Here is a 25,222-nt window from a genome sequence, read left to right on the forward strand (position 1 = left end):
GCCGATATAAAACCCAAAACCCCTCTTTAATGGTTGATTCCAATGTCCCAATCCTTTTTTATTTAATGAATCAAATAATACACATCAAACAATCATTAATCTGATGATTTATTTAGGAGTTCCCTTTTCATTAATTGATTTCAAACTCAAAGAAACAAATTACAAAATCTTTGGTATTTGAAAACAGTTCGACATCCTCTTTAATAATATATAGATATATATTTTTTAAATCAGTTATTTGGCAGAAGGGGTTCCATAGAAAGAAATCAATAATGTGATTTAAAGCATGAGGGCTATAACCTTGGCTCTGATGCCACTGTTGGAGAATAAGTAATATTATAATTCTCGATTGAATCTTTGCCCTATACAATGAATCACTACAATACTATATAATACAATGACATACCATTCACCATCGAGTCATTAGTTACAACAAAACTTGATGAAGCCATTGCAGCGTTTTGATGAGAAGAATATCAAAACAAAAGAGAAGGACTTCTTCCCTCAATCTTTCTATATGCAATTCTTTCAATGGGTAAAGAGTTGCTTGTGCGTAGATGAGGTGAGGGACCTTCTCCTCCTTAAATAGTCATAATCTATCAATCTCCCATAAAGACTTGACAGTTAGACTGGAGGATTTATACTCCCACAATGAAGCTTAGTAATGGAACATAAAGGACAAGTTTAATGGAACCCATAACGGGAACCATTGAATGGGGATGGAGTTGGTCATTTGGCCAATAAAAAAATTTCCTACACGTTCTCCTTCGTTCTCCTTCGATCGAACACCAGAAACCCTAAAAACAGAGAAAGCGAGACTGTGAGAGAGAGAGAGAGAGAAAGAGATAAATATTTGTGTAAGCCATGAACTCATCAGAGCAGTTCCCTCCTTCGTTCTCCTTCAACTTCTCCGAGCAGTTTGTCTCCTTCATTCTCCTTTGTTCTTCTCCTTTCGCCTTGTTCAACGATATGCCTCTAATATCACTATTTTTTCTTGCATTTGAAGATGTTAGCCTTTTTATATGATAGGGTTTAATTTCTTCAATCTCAAGATTTCACCTCATGAGGTGAAATCTCAAGATTCAAATATTTAGTGTAAAATGTTGCATCTTAAGATTTGATGCATCTTAGGATGTAAATCGGTTTTGCCAACCAAACGGTAAAAAAAAATCAAGATTCATGAGTCTGTAGATGTAACAACTATAGATGTAAGCAACCAAACACGTTCTAAGTGATCCTCCAAAAATAGCAAAACCCATCATTACAACAAGAAGTGAATATTTGAATCGCATAAGAGATTATTTGAATTGTTCCAAGAAAAATACAATATTTATTTAAGCCTCAGTTGACAAAAAGAAACTGATCGGAGACAAAGGAACATAATTGGCCGAGCATTGCTCAAGACCCACTTGTGATTTCAGAGACTCTCCCTTGCCCTTCTCCGAAATATGCAGAAGCTGATATCTCTGGAGAAAACATTGACGCGATCTCAAAAGTGAGATAATCTGAAGTGGGATGAATTTTGACATAAAGTTCATATTGGCCGGAGAGAGAGGGAAGAGTTTCCTGTTCTGATTTCTCCAATGGATTTCAATATGCGAAGTCCAGATTTAACTCTCAACAGCCCTACAATTCTTGGGAAGATCTGGCATGCTCTTGAGTTCGAATTCAAGATTTAAATCCTCTATGAGGAGCTCGCAAGAACAACTCAAACCCTAAAAACCAGAAATAGAGAACCAGAGACTCGAATCCAGGTATCTCCCAGCTCCATTTCTTCTGGTCCGCCATTATCGGCTACCCAAATCCTAGATCTCAAACAATAAAGCCTTTCCAGATCTCAGAAATTAAAGCTCTTCTCCTTTTTCTTCTCTCCGGTGAACTTCTGCTTGAGATTGAGTTGCAGGTGTCAAAGGATGAATTTGGGGTTTTTAGATATAAGGGTAAAATCATAAATCTACACTGGTCAAGGGTAGATTAGGGATTTAAATTTATTTAACTGGCTGACATCATCACTTAACAACATAAAACTAACTGTAGGGACTAATTTGTCATGTTGGGGTCTAATACAAGGGATGATTTGAGTATTTTCAAAAACCAGGGGGTGATTTGAGTTTCGTTTGAAAACTACGGGGTGATGTGTAACTTACCCATGATATTTTGTTTTGAGAGAATATTTGAATCCCAAAATCTAGCACACAAATCGGCTCATCCGGGCAGAGTAGGGTACGTAAGACCTTCCCATCTCTGTATCCTAACCTCTTACCCATACTCTGGCCAGGTCATATGGAATCAACCGAGATGGCCCTTCACAACGTAGGTGGCGACTCTCTTTATTTGTTTTAAATTGTGCATTCCCTTGCATCCCCCAAATTGGCAAGACATCATGTCATTGTCACACTATCAACCCTTGAGTCGTTGGAAGGGATATCAACCTTTGGTATGTCCCCTACGAGGGTGGCACCCCGCAAGGGTGTTGGCCCCGATCGGGGCACGGCATTGTACCTTATAGGGCACATGCGGTGCACTGCCCCAGACACAAGGGCGTGCGAAATGACCGTCACACCCCCACGATATTCCATCTTTCCATGGGGGCATAGTGGTCATTTTGCACGCCCCTGTGTCTGGGTGCAGGGGCAACGCACTGCACATGCCTAGTTAGCATTCTTTCTCCTTAATAGGTTGTGTTCACTACAAGAAATCTGGGCTTTTGAGATGGAAAAACTAGTTTTACGTCGGATAGATCGACTACCATCATATATGGTTACGATGAGAAAAATGAAAATATCCCCTCTCAGTTTAGTTAGTATATATGACGGTAAAAATATTCCGTTGCATATACTAAAGTATCTATGATGGTAAAAATATACTGAATTTGAGGAGAGAGATTGATACATAATTCAATTATTGCATCATCATAATTTTTGTCTCATTATGTTTTTTCTTTTATTTTATTTTCTAAGCATCCAAATATAGCCTATTTGTTTTAAGATTAGGAGTTAATTGAAAATATAAAAATAGATATACCTGAAATATAATTTGACAAAAATAGATATACCCAAATATAATTTCACAAACTTTGAATACCTTAGGTGCAATTTCTTTAACGTTAAGAACACCGCAATTGTTCAACCAAAAAAGAAAAAAAATACACCATAAGTGTCATTTTTGGTAGATAGAGGCTATTCAGTCATGCGTGTTCAACGCCAAACAAAGAAAAAAAAAAATACATAAAACAGATAAAGGGCATGATAAATAGATATATAATATCCAAAATCAAGGAGCGAAAAATTAACCCAATCTCAAAATAAGTGCCTATCAAAAACACAAAAAAAGATTCATTCTTCATACGTCAGACATGCCATACGGGCATGCAGGTTGCTTGTAAAACACGTGTTTCTTTGCAGTTTACACTTCACACCAAACAACGATACTACCAGATTTTTTTTTGGGTAGAAAAATGCAAATCAAACACTGATGTCTAGATCCGGGTCCGGATTCTGTTTCGTTATTTGTGAGCGAATACCATTAAACCACGTGTCACATATTAAAATGCTGAGTCAACACCTAACACCCCGTCGTCTTCTTGCAACCCTGCAAAAACAATGGCACAGGAGAGATATGCTCCTTTCCCTCTCGTTTTCTTCTCCTGCCTTTCCTTCGTCGTCGTCCCATTCACTCTCTCGCCAAAATCAAATTCTGATTCAGAGGCATTCCTCCTTTTTAGGAGATAGAAAAGTCCACAAAAGCTCGACCATGTCCATCAATTTACAGTCTCATGTGTTTGCGGGCAATCCTCTCAGAAGCAAGACCCCTAAACCAGGGGACTCTACTTCTCCAAACTCAGCCTTTGAAACCTTGAAAGATTATCTTCTTCTGGAGAACCCCAATGGCAACCAATCCTTGTTGAATTTTAAGGTCTTGCCCGTCAGGAGAGGTAGGCCTTTGGCCTCTTCTTTGGCTTCCGCCGATGATTCCGTCCCGGTTTGGCATCTGGGTTGGTTAAGTGTAGCTGATTGCAAGGTTTTCATGGGGGGATCTGATGCTCGTTTGACGGAGGATTCGTTTGTTTACCTGGGTACGGAGTCTGATGCCGATCTCGTCTATTGGGCTATCGATGTTTCTTCTATGAGCGGCTCTGTTTCTGAATTGGGTGACAGGCGATTTTGCTTTGTAGAGCTTCGGACGTTGATGGTCGCCACCGACTGGGCTGACTCCCGCATGATGCAGGAATTGGCCATTGCGGGTCACGTAAGTGATGATTCCTGATGCTTTTCTTTTGGTGTTCTCTACCGTTCTGCAGATTTTCTTGGAGGCAAACTGTGCTTCTTTTCTAGGGAAATTTTGTAAGTTATTTAGTTACATTGAAGACTTTTCTAGTGTTCAGACTCAAGCCTGGATTAATTCATAACAATGGTTGAAGGCACCGACGTCATTTTGTTATTGTGGTTTCCCTCATCCCCACGATAGGGCCAATTAGTCGAGGATTTAGGGAGGTGAATGATAATGCTTGAATCCCCAATCCAACGGCTTGGAATTAAGAGTTAGGAGTTAGGACAGAACAATACATTGCAAATGGGCTATCTTTGGCATTCTTAATAAATATTGGTTACAATGAAACAGTTTTTTTTGTTGAGAGTGCTTCATATGTTAGAACAATTACTAGGATAACTTAGTTCCCCCACCCCTCTCCCCCTCCCGCATATAACCTAAGGATCACTTGATGATGTTGGAAGGTTTTAAAACTTAAAAGGACAAGGGAAGGCCAAACTTAATTGGATTGAAGAAGTGAGGAATAACATGAGTCCTTTAGATTAATTAAAGACATTGAGCTACACACAATTTGTGTGGCAGAACCCAAGTAGTTGGGATAAGAATGGTTGATTAGGTTGTTAAAATCAGTAGTCCAACTTAAGTGCACAGACTTGGAAAATGATATTTTGATCTTCAAGCCTGAGTCAGCCGAGTGAATGAATAAATTGAAAGCTTATTATCTTACTATTCGGTTTCTCACTTTAGACTTTTGTGTGTGTGTGTATGTGTAAAGCAGATATTTTTCTCTACTTGAAGCCTGGACTAACTATTTAGAACTGTACAAATCCAATGTTGAACAATTCTGAAAATCCATTCTTTTAGTTGCACTTCAAATTGTTCTTCTTTAAACAATTTCAGATGTTTGGTTTAAATTAGATGCTATTTTTTCTTTTAATTAGCTGACTCCATTTAGTTGGGATAAGGCTGAGTTGTTGTTGTTGTTGCTATTTTTCCTTTTAATGTTAATAGGATGACCATCCCCTAGGAAATATAGAAATTCTATAAACAACTGCACTAGCATTATGAAAATGCTGGGGTTTTTGGGAAGAGGGTAATAGCACTTATTACACCTTTGACCTTACCTGTTTGTCAATCTGAAATCCAAGTTACAAAAGCCCTGTTTAACTATTTCCACAATTGCCGATATTATTTTAAATTAGATCAGGCTAGAGCATTGCTAGAGTGGCACGGCATATCACGCTTCTGTGGGCATTGCGGAGAGAAAACAGTGCCAATGGAGGCAGGGAGACGGAAGCGATGCTCAAACGAATCATGCAAGAAAAGAATTTATCCTCGTGTTGATCCGGTAGGTTGATGCTGCTCTCTTTTGTTTAGTAAAAGAACTTATCTGTATTGAAGCATTTTTTCCATAGTGCTTAATCTGGCTATGTGGGCAATGACTTGAAACAGGTTGTAATCATGTTAGTCATTGATAAAGAAAATGACCGTGCACTTTTGAGTCGACAATCACGATTTGTACCTCGTATGTGGAGTTGCCTTGCTGGATTTATAGAGGTATTCAACTATAAGTTGATTTTAATATTTTATTCGTGTTTGAAACTCAATTTTCTTGCATCTCCAGATTCTAAGATAACAATAAATACAGTTTCAATCAAAATTTAGCAGTGGACCAATTAAATGCCTCAAAACAGCTGGAGTGGTGTAGGCTATCATGGACTTGGCAATTGCAGCCAAGCCTTTTTTTGTAGTTTAGTACATATTAAATCCAATTATCTTTATATTTGACCTTCTAGAAAGACAGCATAGCTGGATTATTGCATGATTCACCAAATGCTAGTGTATAATCATGGGTTCTTGTAAACAGGAATAACATGTAATGAGTATTTACTCATTTTGTGCTTCTAATGTTTTACCTATCTTTATTTTGATAGAAATACTCACTCAAATTGAATTTTTCATATTTTTCTTTAGCCTGGAGAAAGCTTGGAAGAGGCAGTGAGGAGAGAAACATGGGAAGAGACTGGTGTGGAAGTGGGGGAAGTTGTTTATCATAGTTCTCAACCATGGCCTGGTATCTTCTTGTGCTACATGCCTCATTATGTTCAATTTTTCTCCTGTTCATCTCAATGCATTTAAATGGAATGGTAAAGGAAAAAGTTAGAGACAAAAAGATTTGTATACAACAAGAATCCTATAGTTTATGTTTCTTTGGTTAAGAATGAGCTTTTAAGGATAAAAAAGGAAAATATCCAAAAAGAAAGAATCCTTCTCAGAAATGTTGTACCCAAAATAATCCTATAGACTAAATTCATCAGTCAGTCTCATCGGTGACACAGTCCTGTTTCCTCTTTTTTGATAGTCCATGAAACCAGTATGGGAGGCCCCTTTGCTTCATGTTTTTTCTTCCCATGAGTCTGATTGGAAATCGTACATGTGCTATAGGAAATTTGTCCTGCTACCTTCACAACTATTGAAATATGGGTTCAAGGGTATTTTTGTCATAGGGGTATTTCAGTCCTTGTACCTATTCTAGAATATTCCACACTCATTATAAATAAAGTGGGGTTGTGATCATAATGTCACAAGCCATTTAATAATTTCCACATTGTATTAGAGATGGAATCCACATTGGGATCCTAACCCTAATGCCTACCATCATGAAACCCTAGATCCTCTCTTTCTCCTTCTCTTCTCGATTTTTGCACCTCCAGCCATCATCACAAGTTCCACCACCCTTCTCTCTCTCTCTCTCCTTGTACCGTCAGCCCTACCGGAACCACCACCAGCCTCCAGCCACCGCCGCCTCTTCTCGCGATTCTGGCTGCTGCTGGCGTCTTCTCTTCACCCTTGGTAATGAGTTCTCTTCCACCAAGGGACGTTACCTTGATCAGCATGTTTTCAATCCCTCTTTGTTGGGATTGGTTGATGTGTTTCTCTCTGGATTCCTTGGAATGTTGATGATTTGTTGAACTTTTCTCTGGTCAACAACTATGATTCTGAGATCTCCATTGCATCTACTAGACACGAAGGGGCTACTCAGCGTGATTTCTTTCCGTTCCCTGCAAGCTCCATTAAATTGAATGGGAGCAATTATTTGATGTGGTCGCAATCCCTCTTTCTAGCCATTGGTTCCCGTGGTCTCTCTGGTTATATCATAGGAACATTGGTTAAGCATACCGATGCTGGTCCTACTCAAGATAAATGGATGACATCTAATTTTCTCGTGATGTCTTACCTCATCAACTCCACGGATCCTGAAATTGCTGGGGGTTATCTTCTTCTTGATACCCTGCTGCCAAAATTTGGAAGACTGCCATGGATACTTATTCCTAGGTTGTAATGCTGCCCAATGCTATGAACTTCGCGAAAAGATACATGCTACCAAGCAACATGAATTATCTCTTTGTCAATATTATTCCAAGCTGCGTAGCATGTGGCAACTGTTGGATTTTTATTGGTCATTTATTGCTTGGTACCTGCGATGTTGATGCTACTACTTTCAAGTAATGGGAATATGGTTTTCGTGTATTCGATTTTCTTGCTGGCCTCAACATTGAGTTTGACCAGATTCGGGCTCATGTCCTGAATCGTGATCCTCTCCCTACTCCTGAGTAGGCTTATGCCGTGGTCCAAGTAGAGGACAATTGTCGTAATGCCATGGTCCATCCAGTTACTCAGGACCGATCAACACTCTTCTCTACCACACATAACTCATCCCGTGGGGGTTCTTCCCAGGGTACTAGTGGCCGTCCCATTCTTGATCGTGCTCCTGGGAAGTGTGATTTTTGTGGTAAGGAACGACATACAAAACACAAGTGCTGGAAATTACAAGGACATCCCACTGATACTCGGGGATGTGGGTAGGGTCATCTTACCTCAACCAAAGCTAATCAAACTTCTTCTAAAGACAATGCTTCGGATCAACCTCTTTCACAGGAGGAACTTATACATCTTTGTCAATTGATGACTCGGCTTGACCCCACTTCTTCATTAACACCTTCTGCTGCTTCTATTACCTCCCTGCCAGGAACTTCCGCTCATTTTGCTTCACCTTCATGCATACCAAGTGTTTTGTTTAGTGGCAACTGTGCCTCAGTCATGTCCAACTCTTAATTCATTGACTTCGGTGCCACTGACCACATGACAAGTTCTTCTACTCAATTCTCTAAATATTTTCCATGATCTGGTAACAGTAAAGTCCGTGTCGCTGATGATTCTCTTTCCTCTGTTTCTAGGAAGGGAACCATTAAGTGCACTCCATCCTTGTATCTTTCTTCTGTCTTGCACTCTTGCATGTTCTAAAATTCTCTAGTAATTTACAATCTATTAGTAGTCTTACTCGAGATTTGAACTGCAAAGTGACTTTCTTTCCTACCCATTGTATTTTTCAGGACTTGGAAATGGGTCACACGATTAGCAGTGGTAAAGTGGTTAGTGGTCTCTACATGCTTAATAGTTCTCCATTAGCTCCATCAGCTTTGGTCTCTCAAGCTTTTCTCCCCGACTCTTCAGCATCAGTTTTGGCCGAACTGCATTGGTGGCATCGTCGTCTATACGACCCTCCACTAGGAGCTTTATCTACTTTATTTTCCAGTTTGGCTAAGAGTTGTAATCCAAACAAATTTTCTTGTGATGCTTGCATTTTTGCCAAGCAAACTACAACTGTTTATCCCGTTTCAGATAGTAGAAGTTCAATTTCATTTGGTTTAATTCATTTTGATGTGTGGGCCCCTGCCCGTTGTGTTTGTACATCTGGTTACTAGTGGTTTGCCACCTTTATTGATTTCTTTAGTTGTACTACTTGGGTTTACCTTGTGCATCAAAAGAGTGATGTTTTCTCCTGCTTCCAATTGTTTCACAAAATGGTTCAGACTCAATTTGATGCTCAAGTAAAAAAAATTTCGGACAGACTATGGGAAGGAATACATGAACGACGCCTTTTAGACCTCCCTGTCTTCTCATGGGATAATCACCAGACCTCTTGTGTGGATACTCCAGCCCAGAATGGTGTAGTTGAATGGAAGAATCATCACCTCTTGGAAGCGGCCAGATCTCTTATGTTTACAATGGTTATTCATCCTTGTTTTTGGGCTGATGTTGTGCTTTTTGCTGTCTATCTTATAAATCAACTGCCTTCGCGGGTGCTAGCAGCTCTCTGCCCTCTTAATGTTCTATTGGTCTTCTTCATTTGTGGTACCTCCTAAGGTGTTTGGCTGTGTTGCATTCACTCGCAATCATCATGTTCATGGGAAGTTTGATCCCAAGGGTCTTCGCTGCATTTTTTTGGGCTACTCTGCCACCTAGAAGGGGAATAACTGCTATTACCCACCTACACAAAATTATTTGTCACCATGGATGTTATTTTTCGGGAGTTTGAGGCATATTTCCCTACCCATGGACCTCTTCTGGGGGAGTCTATAAGTGAAGAGGTGCCCCTCATTGCGCCATTGGATGTGTATGCACCTACAATGGAAGACCCATCCATAGAACTTAAGGATTGTATAATAGGACAAGAACAGGAGCAGCCTTTGATCTAAGGGGAGCAAGAGCAGCCTTTAATTCAGGGGGAGCCTAGGGAGCCCGACACCTTGAAGACTTTTTCCCAAGGAACTTGGCATAAAGCAACCTCACCATTGCTCCTACTTAATTAGCACTACTTGTTCCAAGTTTTCCTTCTGGTAAGTCTACTTCTGATCCTAGTCTTGAACTGCCAATTGCTATTCGTAAGCCAAAAAGAACATGTACTCAACATCCCATCTCTAGTGTTGTTTTATATAATTCTCTTTCACCCTCTTTCCATGCCTTTTCTTCCTCTTTGTCCTCTGTTTCTATTCTTAACACCTGACAGGAGGCATTAGCTAATTTAAAGTGGAAAGTGAGCAATGAATGAAGAAATGAGTGCCTTGGGAAAAAATAAAACTTGGGAATTGGTAATACTTCCTCTAGGAAAGAAACCCATAGGTTGCAAATGGGTTTTTGCTGTTAAACAAAAGGCTGATGGATCGGTAGAAAGATACAAGACCAGGTTGGTTGCTAGAGGCTTTACCCAAACCTATGGGATTGATTATCAAGAAACGTTTGCCCTAGTAGCAAGATGAATACTGTTAGGGTAATTATTTCCTGTGCTACCAACCAAGGATGAGATCTTCAACAACTTGATGTAAAAAATGCTTATCTCCATGGGGGTTAGAAGAAGTATGCATAGAGATTCCTCCTGGTTTTTCTGCCCCAAAGACATAGGGAAAGGTTTGTCATCTGAAGAAAACTTTATATGGCCAAAACAGTCCCCTAGAGCATGGTATGGTCGTTTCCATAGAGCCCTGGTGTCTATGTAATGTAAGACTAATTTAGGGCAGAATTAGTCCCAAGTAAACCCACAATAACCAGTTAACAAACCTATTAGAAGGGTATGGACCAACACAAGTTCAGAATCTGATGAAGGATTCTATGTTCCAACACTTTGCAGGATCTTATGAAGGATTATGGAATTGTGAGGTCTTGAAGCTTGCAGCCAAACTGGAGCAGAACTGGAATCCGCAGGGGGGGGTTGAAACCTCCTTGTTTGGTCAGCAGCAGCAGCAGCAACTAGGGTGATCTTAGTGGTCAAGTGCAGTCTTCGAATGGGTGCCTCCAATGCTTGAAGTAGTCCAGCAGCAGCACAGATCAGTGTTAGCAGCACTAAGGAGCTCGAACAGGGTAATAAAAAAGCAGAAAAGAGAGGATAGAAGAAGGGGGTAAGAGGAATGGCTCTCTCAGCCTGGGTCTCTCATCCACAACTATCTCAGCTGTTGAAACAAGGTGGATCTCCCATAATTCGATGGCTAAATTGGCCAGAAAATTCTATTCTCAAATCTGTTCCTTCATTCCAATGTGAGGCCTATTAATAGCTTAGGCAAGCTTACAATAAAATAAAAACTACTAAATCCTAACTAAAATAGAAGGTAACTAAATTAGAACTATTGGGTTTTATACTTCAGCCATGTTAAGAGTTATCGTTTTATGTTTACCAAATTCTGGGGGTATTTTGGTCTTGTTTATGTTTCTAGTTAGTTCTATTGTCTTAGGGGTATTTTGGGGTATTTGGTTGTATTTACTTATTGCTGATATTATAAATAAGATCCCCCTCCCCACGATTTGTAATTAATCAAATCGTGAGGGAGTTTCAACCTCTCAATCTATCTCTCTTTTCTTCTTCTTCTTTGTTCTTCATTGCTGATTAGCTTAGGGTTCTGTTCTGTTACATGGTATCAGAGCCCTAATTCTGCTCCACAGTCCTCATTGGTGTTGCGGTTTTGAAGGCTTCTCCTTCCCCTTGCTCTTTTGCCGTTGTCCACAGCAACCAAATGCTGTATATTCTTGTCCGAACCCTAGTCATACACTAATGAAGGACTAGGGTTCCCTGATATGCTGAAGATTGATCGTGTTTATCTTTGCACCTGCTGCTGTTTGAGATTACTGCAAATTGAAGTGATGATTTGTTTCCATCTGAGAAATCGAGTTTCTTCTTCTCCTGGGATTTCTTCTTCACATTGGCTGCTGGTTTGGGAACCTTTATTCCCTTTTATTTTTTGGTGATTGTTTACACCAATAATTGATCGCATATTGGGCTGTTTAGCCTCCTTCTGAAGTTTGTCGATTTTTACCCTAATCTGGGTTTAGGCTGAAATTGATTTTGTGCCTTATCCCTTTTATTGTTGGCTGTCTCTGCTCTCTATCTATCCCAGGTATTGTTTAACAATATTTATTTGATCTCATGGCTGAATCTAAGCCTCCTACGGACAATTTCAATATTCAGATTACTACCATCAAATTAAATGGTGCCTCCAACTACCTCCTTTGGTCTCAAGCTTTTGAAGTTTACGTTACTGCTCGCCGGAAGATGTCTTATCTCACTATGACACCACTAGATCCTACTGATGACAAATATGACGATTGGAAGGCCGAAAATGCAACCCTTCTTTGTTAGCTTTGGAATAGCATGGAACCTTCTATAGCCTCTAATGTTATGTTTCATAAAACTGCCAAGGGAGTTTGGGAAGAACTCAAGGAGAGTTATTCTCAAGATACCAATTTGTCTCAAATTTATGATTTGTATGAGAAGTTTTTCTCTTTCAAGCAAGAAGGAAAGTCTCTTGGCGAATATTACAGTTCATTGAAGGGAAGGGGATGTGGGAAGAACTCAATGTGTACCAGCCTATATCTACTGATGCCTCTGTGATTAAATCCCAACGTTCTGAATTTCTAGTTGCTAAGGTTCTCTCTGGATTGGAATCTGATCTTTAATCCATCAAAAGCCAATTATTGGCTGGTGAGAAGATCCCATCTATGAATGAAGCATATTGTCGAATCTAGAGAGTTGTCTCTCCTTTGGTGGTGAAATCTAATCCAGCCCTTGTCTCCAAGGATAATTCTGCCCTCTTTACTTCTACTGAAGGGCGTGGTCTTGGTGGTGGTACCACTTCTCGAGGTCATGGTTTTGGATCTGGTCATGGTCGTGGGGCTGGTTCTGGTGGTCGTAGAACTGGTTCTCACCTTATTGGTTCATCTTCTGGTGATAGTGGTTCTCGGTGGTGCTCTCATTGTTGTCGTCCTAACCACACTATTGACAAATGTTGGCTGATACATGGCAAACCACAATGGGCACGAGAGCAATTTGCAAACGCTGCAGTTTCTGATGGAGCGGCTGATTCTGTGCATTCTCCTGACACTACTCATGGGTCTTCCACCGATAGTGGTAGTTCCTCTAATGACCTGGTTTCTCAGCTATTACAACGAGTTCAGCAACTTAAGGCATCTTCCTCTACATCTACAACTGTTCTTGCTCACCCAGGTACATCCACTGCATGTCTTGCCCCCTCTCCGTGGATCATTGACTCCGGTGCCTCCTCTCATATGACTGGTAAGCCTAATTTATTTTTGTCCGTTAATCAGTCCGCTGTCCCATCTCGGATTTCTATTGCCGATGGGTCTTTTATACCTGTTACTGGTCATGGGGACATCCCCTTTTCTTATGACCTTTCTTTGTCTGATGTTCTTCATGTACCTAAGCTTCCTCTTAATCTTCTATCTGTTAGTCAATTAACTAAGACTTTGAATTGTTCTATAACCTTTCATCCTTCTCATTGTGTCATTCAGGATCTTACAACAAAGATGACGATTGGTGGCAGGCATGAGAAGGGTGGCTTCTATTATTTTGATTTGGTGTCTACTTCTACGACAGCGGTTACTACTTCTTCTAGTGTGTCTCCTTTACATTGGCATTATCGGCTAGGACATCCTGCATTATCCAAGCTGCGTCATCTTGCTCCTAGCTGCAAATCTGTCTTCCGCATTGAGTGTGAAGCTTATAAGCTTGGCAAGCATCATCGTACTGTTTTTCCTTTGAGTCCAGAGTCTAGGAGTACTTCTTTGTTTCAATTAGTTCATTCTGATATTTGGGGCCCTTATAGGGTCAAGAGTCGGTTAGGTTTTTCTTATTTTGTTAGTTTTATTGATGATCATTCTCGTATGACATGGCTGTACCTCTTGAAGGATCGATCTGAATTTGTATCTATTTTCAAACAGTTTAATAATGAAATTCGGGTTCAATTTGGTGTTCATTTGAAAATTTTGCGCACTGACAATGCCCTAGAAATAATCCAACGTGAGGTTTCCTCCTTTTGTTCTGACAATGGCATCCTTCATCAAACTAGTTGTTCCTACACACCGCAACAAAATGGTGTGGCAGAACGTAAAAACCGCCATTTGTTAGACATTACTAGGTCATTGATGTCTCATATGAATGTCCCTAAGTTCTATTGGGCAGATCCAGTATTAACAGCTTGTTTCTTAATTAATCGTATGCCTTCCTCTGTTCTTAATAATCAAATTCCTTTTAATATTGTTTTTCCTGATCGGGCTGTTTTCTCTCTTCCCCCTCGTGTCTTTGGTTGCCAATGTTTTGTTCATGTGCTTCGCCTTGGTCTTGATAAACTATCTCCTAGGGCTATCAAGTGTTTGTTCCTTGGCTATTCTCGTACCCAGAAGGGTGACAGGTGTTTTGATCCCGTCTCTCGCCAGCAGTTTGTTTCCCCTGATGTTACCTTTTTTGAAAACTCCCCTTATTTTGTTGGTTCTTTTGTTGACTTTGGTTTTGACATTGATACTGGTGGTGTTGGCAGTGTTGTTGCTGCCCCTATTCCTCCTCCTATCCCATTAGTTGCAAATCCTGGTTCCACACACATTCAGGTCTACACGCACTGTGCCCAACAGCAGCCGCCATCACTACCAGCTGACTCCTTGCCTGTGGATCCAACTTTAGACACTGATGATCTCCCCATTGCAAAGAGAAAAGGTACTCGTACTTGCACTCAGAATCCTCTTTACCCATTGGCCAATTATGTTTCTGTTTCTCATCTTCCGCTCCATTATTGTGCTTTTGCTGTTGCATTACATTCTACTTTTATTCCCACCTCTTATACGTCTGCCTTGCCCCACCCTGGGTGGAAACATGCTATGGATGTGGAGATGGATGCCTTGGTTTCTCGTAAGACCTGGTCATTGGTTGATCTACCGCCTGGTAAAGATCTTGTTAGGTGTCATTGGGTGTATACGGTTAAGTACAATCCAGATGGCACTGTGGAGCGGCTCAAGGCCCGTTTGGTTGCCAAGGGGTTTACACAGACTTATGGGGTCGACTACTTCAAGACCTTCTCTCCTGTTGCGAGGTTAAATTCCGTCCGTATTTTGCTTTCCTTGGCGGTCAATCTTGACTGGCCTCTATTTCAGATGGATGTGAAGAATGCTTTCTTATATGGTGAACTCCAGGAGGAAGTATACATGGAGCAACCTCCTGGTTATGTTGCTCAGGGGGAGGATAGTGTCCGGGTTTGTCACCTTCATAAGGCAATTTATGGACTGAAACAGTCTCCCCGTGCGTGGTTTGATAAATTCAGCAGTGTTGTGGCTGGTTGTGGGTTTTCTTAGTGCTATTCTGACCACTCTATCTTTGGTAGGCGTCAGGGGTCTAACATGGTCATCTTAGCAGTCTATGTTTACGACATTATTGTTACCGGTAATGATGCTTCTGGAATTGCACAGGTGAAGACGTATTTACATGATATCTCTAGATAAAGGATTTGGGTAATCTCAGGTACTTTCTTAGTATTGAGGTTTTTCGCAGTTCTCGAGGTCTTAGCTTATCTCAGAGGAAGTATGTCCTTGATTTACTTGATGAGACAGGAATGTTGGGTTGCAAACCTATTGATACTCCTATGGATCCCCATGTTAAGTTTGATACTTTTGATGATGACATGGAATTTAGTAACCCACATCAGTACCGACGCCTGGTCGGTAAACTTATCTATCTTACAGTTACTCGTCCTGATATTTCCTTTGCTATGGGTGTTGTTAGTCAGTTCATGCAGACACCTAAGCAAATACATTGGGATGCTGCTTGTCACATTTTACGCTACCTCAAGGGTGCTCTAGGTAAGGGGCTGGTTTATTGTCGCCATGGTCATACCAGCATTGTTGGGTTCTCTGATGCTGATTGGGCTGGTTTTGATGGCGATAGAAGATCGACTACAGGTTATTGTACTTTCTTTGGAGGTAATTTGGTTACTTGGAAGAGCAAGAAACAGACCACTATTGCTCGTTCCAGTGGTGAGGCTAAGTGCAGAGTTATGGCTCATACAGCTGCAGAATTGATGTGGGTTTGTTCTTTTGCTCATGAGCTTGGTTATTCTAGTGATCAGCCCATGGAGATGTACTGTGATAACCAAGCTACCATCTATATTGCCAACAACCCTGTTTTTATGAACAAACCAAACACATTGAAGTTGACTGTCATTTTGTTCGAGATGCTGTTCAGAAGAAGCTAATTACTACTCCTTTTGTTCGTTCCCAGTTTCAACTTGGAGATATGTTTACGAAGGCTCTATTTCGACCTCAGTTCTTGAATGGTTGTTCCAAGTTGGATCTTGGTGAAGTCTACGCTCCAGCTTGAGGGGGGAGTATTAAGAGTTATCGTTTTATGTTTACCATATTCTACGGGTATTTTGGTCTTGTTTATGTTTGTAGTTAGTTCTATTGTCTTAGGGGTATTTTGGGGTGTTTGGTTGTATTTACTTATTGCTGATATTATAAATAAGACCCCCCCCACGATTTGTAATTAATCAAATCGTGAGGGAGTTTCAACCTCTCAATCGATCTCACTTTTCTTCTTCTCTTCTGTTCTCTATTTTCTTCTTCTTCTTTGTTTTTCATTGCTGATTAGCTTAGGCTTTTGTTCTGTTACAAGCCACATGTAAGTAATGTAGTCCTAGATTGGTAGGAGACCAACTAAGAGCCAGTACACCAGGATCTAATAAGAACTGGTAGTCCAATTGGGGCAGAATATGATTTTAGGGCAAAATTAAGGTTAGGGTTAGGGTTTGAGGTGTTAGTTATGCTAGGCAGGTGTGGGGGAGTCTATCAGTGAAGGTTACGTTAAGTTTTGATGGAGGAATGTGTGTTGGAATGAATTGGCAGCAAGTTAGGTTTAGGGTTTTGAAAGGTAGAAGATGATGGAATCTAGGGTTTATAATAATAGAAAATCAGGTGGTTGAATGGGCTTAATATTTAGGTTGAGTGTGGGTAGTGTGGAGGGGAATATATGCTGAAAGTTACAGCTAAATCTGGAGTTATGGAGGTTTCCTAGTAGAAATAGGAAAGAGGGGTAAAAGTGTAATTTCACACAATCATCTGGGTGGATGGTAATGAAATTTGGATCGAGTCTCTCTTAGGGTTGGAGGAAGATTCGATCAAAATTTTAGCAGGTTCTAACAGTTAGATTTGGCTGGGCAGAATTCTCGCGGAAATCACCTTGCATGTACCTTCTAGAAGGGAAGAAGAATAGTTGCAGGTTTTCAGTTTTAGACTTACTTGTGGATGAAGAACAGATTGGATCAGACTTTGGGTGATGTTGTAGACTTGAGCAGTGCTTGATGATGTAGAATCACTCTTGAAATCAGAACTTGAATGTGGAACTTGAATGTAACAGCGATGGAGAAAACAAATAACCAAGTCGAACTACTTGGGCTTCCCACCGCAAGGTGTCAATCAGATCAAACATCGATTCCTTCAAATGATCCACCTGGGTTTCACACCTCGATTGGATCAAACACCAATTCCACCAGCCTTGATCAAACACAAGACAAATCTTCAATGGAGAAGAAGAGAAGAGCAACAAAAGTTTTTTCATTTATCAAATTCGTGTTCCATGCTTGCCTACCTTACAACCTTATATAAAAAACTCAAAAATAGACTCCTACTCTAAAAAGGAAAGGCCTAACCCAATCCTTAACCTATTAGGTAACTTTTACTGACTAGGAAACTAAAGTACTAAAGGAAATAGACTTAAAACATGGCTGGACATATAGAGTCCTAATCCAGCCCAACTTAAATAATAATTAAATAGTCACATGACCACTTAACCATGTCACATGATCACTTTAGTACCCATATTTTAGGCCTATAAAAGTGGCCTATTACATAGAAAATCCATGGGATCGAAGGCCCAACATGTATATTACCCAAACCTAGACTTATTCCTAATAAAAGAAGCCCAGTTTGGTGATAAATCTGCATCAGTAAGGAACAAATTAGAAACTAATAAATATATTAACTACTAAAGTGCACCGATCCTAGTTGATTGGTCAAAGGGGGATCTTCTCAAAATCATGGGGCATATTTGGTCCCTGCTTGACTGGCTCGAGTTGGTCTTGCTGGGCTGGCTCGTGCTGGTCCAGTTCTGGCCCAAAAACTCGATGGGTCTTTTGCTTCTTCTTCTGGCCAGAATCTACATCAGCTCTCCGCCTCTCCCCTGCCTAAAAAAAATTTGACCTCGAATTTTGAAAGGAGTGGAACTGAGCTTCATGTTGTGCAAGTCTGTCTTCAGTCCATAGAAAATTCAGGCAGTTCTTTGGAGATACGGATGTCTTCTAGGAGATGTGGCAGTTGTTCTTCAGTGTACTTGGATGGAATAATAAACTCCACATGCTCAACTTCAAAATCTTCAGACGTATCCATGGGATCATCCACATATGGGTCGCCAATTATTTCTGATTCAGACTTAGACTAATCTTGTAATGGGGCTTCATCTGGTGCATTACTAGCTGTCCAGGACTCCATATGGGAGACAATACTAGTAATGGCTTTGCAACATGCTTTCCTTTACTTGGTTGCTGTTGAAGGCGTTTATTGTCTTCCATTGCTGGTAGCGTCTCAATGATAGGCTTCAACAGTTGTTGGCACTTTGCTTGGGCAGCCTTCAAATTTGCTTTCATGGCCGGTATGTTAAGTGGACTTTCATGGCTGGTATGTTAAGTGGATTAAGTGCCAACAGTTTTCCCTTGAAATCAAAGAAACATTGGTTCTTGGTACCTCACACCAAAACATTATTGTTGTAGATCCATGGCCTTCCTAGCAACTCAGCGGTCAAGATCATAGGGACTACATCGTACCACACATCTTCTTCATAGCCGGAAATCTGATGTAGGACAAAACACCTTTTATTGACCTCCAAAGTGCTGTCATTTAGTAACGACACTTTGTAGGGCTGTGGGTGTGGTTCAAGCTTGAGCTGCCTGTCGATGAGAAATGCTTAAGAGACCACATTCACGTAGCTCCCACTGTCTTCAATGACTTGGACTGTAGAATTTCCGCTGTTCATCAATGTATTAAAAATGGTGTGACGCCTCCAGTCCTCTCCCTTAGATTCAGCAAGCTGAATTCTTGATACAACATGAACTTCATAGGTATTCTGTGCAAAATCATCCTCTAGGGTATCATCCAAATCCTCACCCTCAAGGGCAGCATTAACAGCCCATTCACTGCTCAACTATGGATCACATACAGGCATTTCTGGGTTGCATTCAATGGCTGTAATGATAGAGTTGGCCTTGTTGCGCTGTGGGCAGAATCTAGCAACGTGTCCAAGTCTATGGCAATGGTAACGTGTATCAGCCGCTTCCATAGGAGCCTTACCCTTATCCGGTGTGACTTGTGGAGCTTGGGTGGGAGGGGGGGCAATAGTAGTTCGGTTAGGAGGGGCAGTCTTCTTTTCTTCAGCAGCTTGTGAATTATAGCATCTAGGAACTACCTTCAATAAATCTTCCACCTCAAGAGCCTTCTCAAAACAGTCATTAAGGCTGTTGTTAACAAAACAGAATTTTAATGAATGCTTGAATGATCAATTAGACCAAGCAACCCATATATTTAATATCAGAATTACATCCTAAAGGACAGAATTGTCCCTACTCTAGCCGACTCTAACTATTAGAGTCGGCAATACGTAAAGCATAAAGAATATAAGCCCAAAGGACCAGAAGGTATTCTGGTGTACATTATTCAACACTTCCCCTCAAGTTGGAGCAAATATGTCAATCATGCCCAACTTGACTAAAACAGGATTGTTAGAATTCTGAGAAGAAAGAAAGAAAACCAGAGAACAATAGAAGAAGAAGAGATGGGGAAGAAAAGAAGAGAACTCAATGTACTGAGCTCCTCTCCCACAGTTTTGTATTTATAACAATAACCAATAAAGACTACATGAAATTCTCCTACTATAATTAGGAGATCTAAATTAGAGAATAAAGGAAACTAACTAAACTAAACTCCTTAATAATAGAAACAAACTTATAGAACACTAATACTAAGATACCAAGATAGGGACAATCCTCCTATTCATGGCAACCACACACATAAAACACTTTTATACCCAAACTACCCTTGTACCCCCACGGTACTAGGGTCCATTCTCAACACTCCCCCTCAAGCTGGAGTACACATATAGCAAAAAGAAATCTCTAGCTTGAAACAAAAGTACCCCATAGCCAGCACCAACTTGAAAAGTAGACTGCACATCATCAGCTCAAGCATAATGACCACCAACAACAATGGTAAATAAAAGAAACCGTGTCGAATAAATCCAAGCAGCAACAAGCAATAATAAGTGGTAGAGAACCCCAACCGCGATCCAAAGAGAATATAGCAGCAACAACAACATCACAAAATCTTCCCAAGGAAGACGAATAAAAGTGCAGCTTCAACAGCTACATCACAAGGAGAATCTCACAACTCTCTCAGAGGCACCTTTTTGTCTCAGAGGTACTACTGCGGTACTTGTACAATGTCTCAGTGCTTGTAGAATGTGGACCCAAATCACAAATCTCGCAACTCTCTCAAAGGCACCTTTTTGTCTCAGAGGTACTACTGCGGTACTTGTACAATGTCTCAGTGCTTGTAGAGTGCGGACCCAAATCACAAAGATGTACTGTTGCTGAACCCAAACACATAAACTTCCATTGGTGCTGTGGATACAAGTAGATGACACATACTGATAATAATAATCTTCAAGAATGAGTGACTGGAGCACATAAGTCTTCAATCAACCCAAAATACCATGCTGATGGCTAGATACAGATAAATATCAAATAAACTTGCAAATGATTCTTGAGCAATGCAATAATCCCAAGCAATGAAAACCAATAATGTTAGAATTCTGAGAAGAAAGAGCAAAACCAGAGAACGATAGAAGAAGAAGAGATGGGGAAGAAAAGAAGAGAACTCAATGTACTGAGCTCCTCTCCCACAGTTTTGTATTTATAACAATAACCAATAAAGACTACATGAAATTCTCTTACTATAATTAGGAGATCTAAATTAGAGAATAAAGGAAACTAACTAAACTAAACTCCTTAATAATAGAAACCTAAAGTTATAGAACACTAATACTAAGATACCAAGATAGGGACAATCATCCTATTCATGGCAACCACACACATAACACTTTTGTACCCAAACTACCCTTGTACCCCCACGGTACTAGGGTCCATTCTCAACAAGGATGAAACAACTTTCCAGACAGTCCCTTGGTGAAAATATCTGTAAGCTGATCAGTGGACTTCACAAAGGGAACATAAATCAATCCTTCTTCCAACTTCTCCTTGATGAAATGCCTATCCACTTCAACATGCCTGGTACGATCATGCTGTACTGGATTATGTGCTATGCTAATTGCAGCCTTGTTGTCGCAGTACAAAATCATAGGGAGACGAACAAGAACACCAAGGTCGTGTAGCAAACCATTTAGCCATAGTAACTCACAAATACCTTGTGCCATAGCACGAAACTCTACTTCAGCATTGGAACGAGCTACCACATTCTGCTTCTTGCTACGCCAAATGACAAGATTGCCACATACAAAAGTACAGTACCCAGAAATAGACTTACGATTAGGAGAACCAGCCCAATCAGCATCAGTATAGGTTTCTATCCGCAGGTGGTCATGAGGAGACAGGAGAATGCCTTTCCCTGGAGCTGACTTCAAGTAGTGAAGGATACGAAGAACAACCTCCATATAAGAAGAGTAGGGATCATGCATGAACTGACTCATAGTACTCACGGCTATAGGAATGTCTGGACGTGTGTGAGAGAGAGATAAATCAACTTCCCTAACAAACTTTGATACCAGCCTTTATAAATAGGTTCACCCACTTTCTTTAAGATGAACATTAGCATCCATAAGAGTATCTGAAGGGTGACATCTTAATAGACCAGTTTCTGTCAACAAGTCTAGGATATACTTCCTTTGGGAGAGAAAGATGCCCTAGGAGGACTGAGCAACTTCAATTCCAAGGAAGTACCTCAACTTTCCTAGATCTTTAATCTCAAATTCCTGTCCCTGAAAATTCTTCAAATTGCTGATTTTAGCACCATCATTACCAGTTACCACAATATCATCAACGCAGACTATGAGAACAATGATTTTTTCACCAACTCCCTTAATAAAAAGAGTGTGATCAGCATTACTCTGTTTATGGCCTACAAAAATCATAGCCTTGTGAAACCTGCTAAACCATGCTCGAGGTGATTGCTTCAGCCCATAAAACATGCTTCAATCCACACACTTTGCCTTGGATCTTGTCATAAGAGAACCCTGATGGAATATCCATATACACCACCTCATCAAGTTCTCCATTAAGAAAAGCATTCTTCACATCTAGTTGTTGTAAATCCCATCCAAGATTGTCTGCACAAGATAATAGAACTCAGACAGTATTTAGCTTTGCAACAGGGGCAAAGGTCTCGTGATAATCAGTGCCATATGTCTAAGTAAACCCTTTTGCCACGAGTCGTGCCTTATATTTATCCACAGTGCCATCCACCTTCTGTTTCACTACAAACACCCATTTACACCCAACAGGTCTTTTCCTTGGTGGAAGTACCACAGGCTCCTATGCGACATTTTTCTTTAAGGCTTCCATTTCTTCCATCGTTGCTGCCTTCCACTTTCCATCTGATAGAGCTTCCTGCCAATTTTGAGGAATACGAACAGAAGAAAAAGAAGAAACAAATGCACGAAAAGATGGAGAAAGGGAATCATAGGAAACAACATAAGATATAGGGTGTTGAGTGCAAGCCCTAACAACAGGTAGGTCAAGAGAAGAAGTATTACCAGGTGGAGAAGTAGGTTCTGGATCCGGGGTTGGCAAGTGGATGGGTACCGGTGTTGTAGTGGATTGAAGCTGCTTATGTCTAGTTCTGCTCTTTGTATAGACCTTCAATTTGGAATCATCAATCCTCTGCTGAAATTCACCAATGGTTGTTTGGACTTGGAGTGATCTCCCCCTGAGCAAGAATTTTATTATTATCTGTTGTTGTAATATGGGTTCAGGGGTCATATTATCCTTGTACCTATAGTGTCTAGGTTCATTATGCACATGTTAAATGTGTTAGTTGAGTGTTGAGCAAGTCATTCCATATTTGTAATATTCTAAGATTATAAATAAAGGCATGGTCACTGTCACAGAGACAAGCCAGTATTCACGGAATTCTACATGGCATCAGAGCCAAAAATATTCTGGGAATATGGGAATAAAATTTTTTTTTTCCAATTCTTTCTCCTTCTCTCTTCTCCAACGTGATTCTGCCCTAAGGAACTAGCACCGCCAGCCCCTCCACCACCTATCGCTAGCTCCGCCAGCCACAGCCAGCCCCTCCACCATCTAGTGCCAACTCCACCACCCCTAACAGGCCCAACACTTCCCTTTCCGCCACCTCCACCACCTGTAGGCCTCTCGCCTCCTTTTTCTCTCGCGCGAGAGGCTTCTCCCTTGCTGCCCCTCTTATACATCCCCTTGGTGGTGAGTTGACTCCCACTGAGGGTTTTTTCCCTTTCCTACATATGTTCTGAGTTTCTGATTATTTTTTGGGAGGTTTATTTCACCCTTTTTTTTACCAGCCACCATGCCTGACATTTCTGAGACCTCTTCTGCTTCCTCTGGTTCTGATGGTTCATCGCAACGTGACTTTCTTCCGTTCCTGGTGAATCCTATCAAGTTGAATGGCAGCAATTATCTTTCATGGTCTCGCTCTTGCTTGTTTGCTATTGGTTCCCGTGGTCTCTTTGGCTACATCACGGGCACTCAGGTTAGGCCTACGGCTGGTACTGCACTTGATGGACAAATTTCAATTTTCTGGTTATGTCCTATTTGGTAAATTCTATGGAACAAGACATTGCCGGACGTTATCTCCTCCTTGATTCGGCTGCGAAAATTTGGAAGACAGCCCAGGACACCTATTCTCAGGTTGGGAATGCTGCCCAATATTATGAGCTCTGTTGGAAGATCCATTCTACTAAGCAGATGGAGTTATCTATTTCTCAGTATTACAATACAATGTGTACCCTGTGGCAGCAGTTGGACTTTTTGGGCACATTTCGTGCTACCACTGATGTTGATGCTACGGCCTTTCGGAAATGGGAGGATGGTTTATGCGTTTTTTATTTTTTGGCCGGCCTCAATATTGAGTTTGATCACATCGGGTCGAATATTTTGAATAGGGATCCACTTCCCACTCTGGAGCAGGCGTATGCCATCCTTTCGACTGAAGACAGTCGGTGTACAGCTATGGTTCATCCTGTGAATCAGGAACGATCAGCCCCTATTTCTGGTTCCCAGCCTTCCCGTGGAAATTCCTATCGTCCTGCTACTACTGATCGGCCAACTGGTGATCGCTCCCCGATTAAATGCGATCACTGTGGGAAGGAATGGCACACCAAGGACCGATGTTGGAAGCTTTATGGTCGCCCAGCAGATACTCGGGGGTGTGGAAAGGGTGGTTCCAATCGGCCCGGTAATACCCGTGCTCATCAGGCCGCAACTGAAGACTAGCTTGATCAGTCTCTTTCCTCAGTAATGGCTGAATTACTCAATCTACGGGATATGATGAATCGCTTGGACACATCTTCAGCATCTGTATCTCCTTCCGTGGCTGCCTCGGCTCTGTCTCTGCCTACCCCTTCCAATCCATCTTCTTCCACAGGTATTTCATTTGGTGGGAATTGCACCTCGGTCATGCCTAATTCTTGGGTTATTGACTTCGGGGCAACCGACCATATGACAGGTTCTTCGTCTATTTTTTCCACATAATTTTCCTCTGTCTGGTCATTCTAAGGTTCGTGTTGCTGATGGGTCTCTATCTCCTTTCTCGGGAAAGGGATCTGTTCAGTGCACTTCCTGTCTGACTCTTTCTTCTGTGTTACATGTTCCTAAGTTTACTACTAATTTGCTTTCCATTAGTAGCATAACTAAGGATTTAAATTGCAAAGTAATTTTTTCCCAACTCATTGTTTATTTTAGGACATGGAAACGAACGATACGATTGCATGTGGTAAGGTGGTTGGTGGTCTGTATGTGCTTGAAGATTCTCGGACAGCTTTGACATCTCAGCCGGTATCTTCTACTTTTGGTTCTGCACTATTTGAGTTGAATAATTGGCATTGTCGTTTGGGCCATCCCCCATTTGGAGTTTTATCTGATTTATTTCCTAGTCTAGTGAAGCAATGTAATAAACACAATTTTTCTTGTGATGCTTGCATTTTGGCCAAGCAAACTAGAAGTATTTTTCCAATTTTAGATAATCGAAG

The 25,222-nt window shown here is 40.9% G+C and overlaps 1 protein-coding gene across 2 annotated transcripts in view; it reads left to right on the forward strand.

Moving 5' to 3' along the window:
- The first annotated feature begins 925 nt into the window (after window positions 1-925).
- The window catches only part of LOC122671846 (nudix hydrolase 19, chloroplastic), a 64,527-nt gene continuing 40,230 nt past the window's right edge, over window positions 926-25,222 (forward strand). The window contains exons 1-6 of one of the 2 annotated variants that reach the window (XM_043869297.1): window positions 926-936; window positions 2,194-2,197; window positions 3,664-4,248; window positions 5,477-5,617; window positions 5,722-5,826; window positions 6,244-6,343. In XM_043869297.1, coding sequence (XP_043725232.1) covers window positions 3,754-4,248; window positions 5,477-5,617; window positions 5,722-5,826; window positions 6,244-6,343 — 841 coding nt within the window. In that variant the 5' untranslated portion in view covers window positions 926-936; window positions 2,194-2,197; window positions 3,664-3,753. Of the gene's footprint in view, window positions 937-2,193; window positions 2,198-3,648; window positions 4,249-5,476; window positions 5,618-5,721; window positions 5,827-6,243; window positions 6,344-25,222 lie in introns of those variants that run through there. The other variant, XM_043869296.1, reaches the window with a different exon arrangement.

The sequence above is a fragment of the Telopea speciosissima genome, chromosome 8 (assembly GCF_018873765.1).
Source record: "Telopea speciosissima isolate NSW1024214 ecotype Mountain lineage chromosome 8, Tspe_v1, whole genome shotgun sequence".
Taxonomy (NCBI): Eukaryota; Viridiplantae; Streptophyta; class Magnoliopsida; order Proteales; family Proteaceae; genus Telopea; species Telopea speciosissima.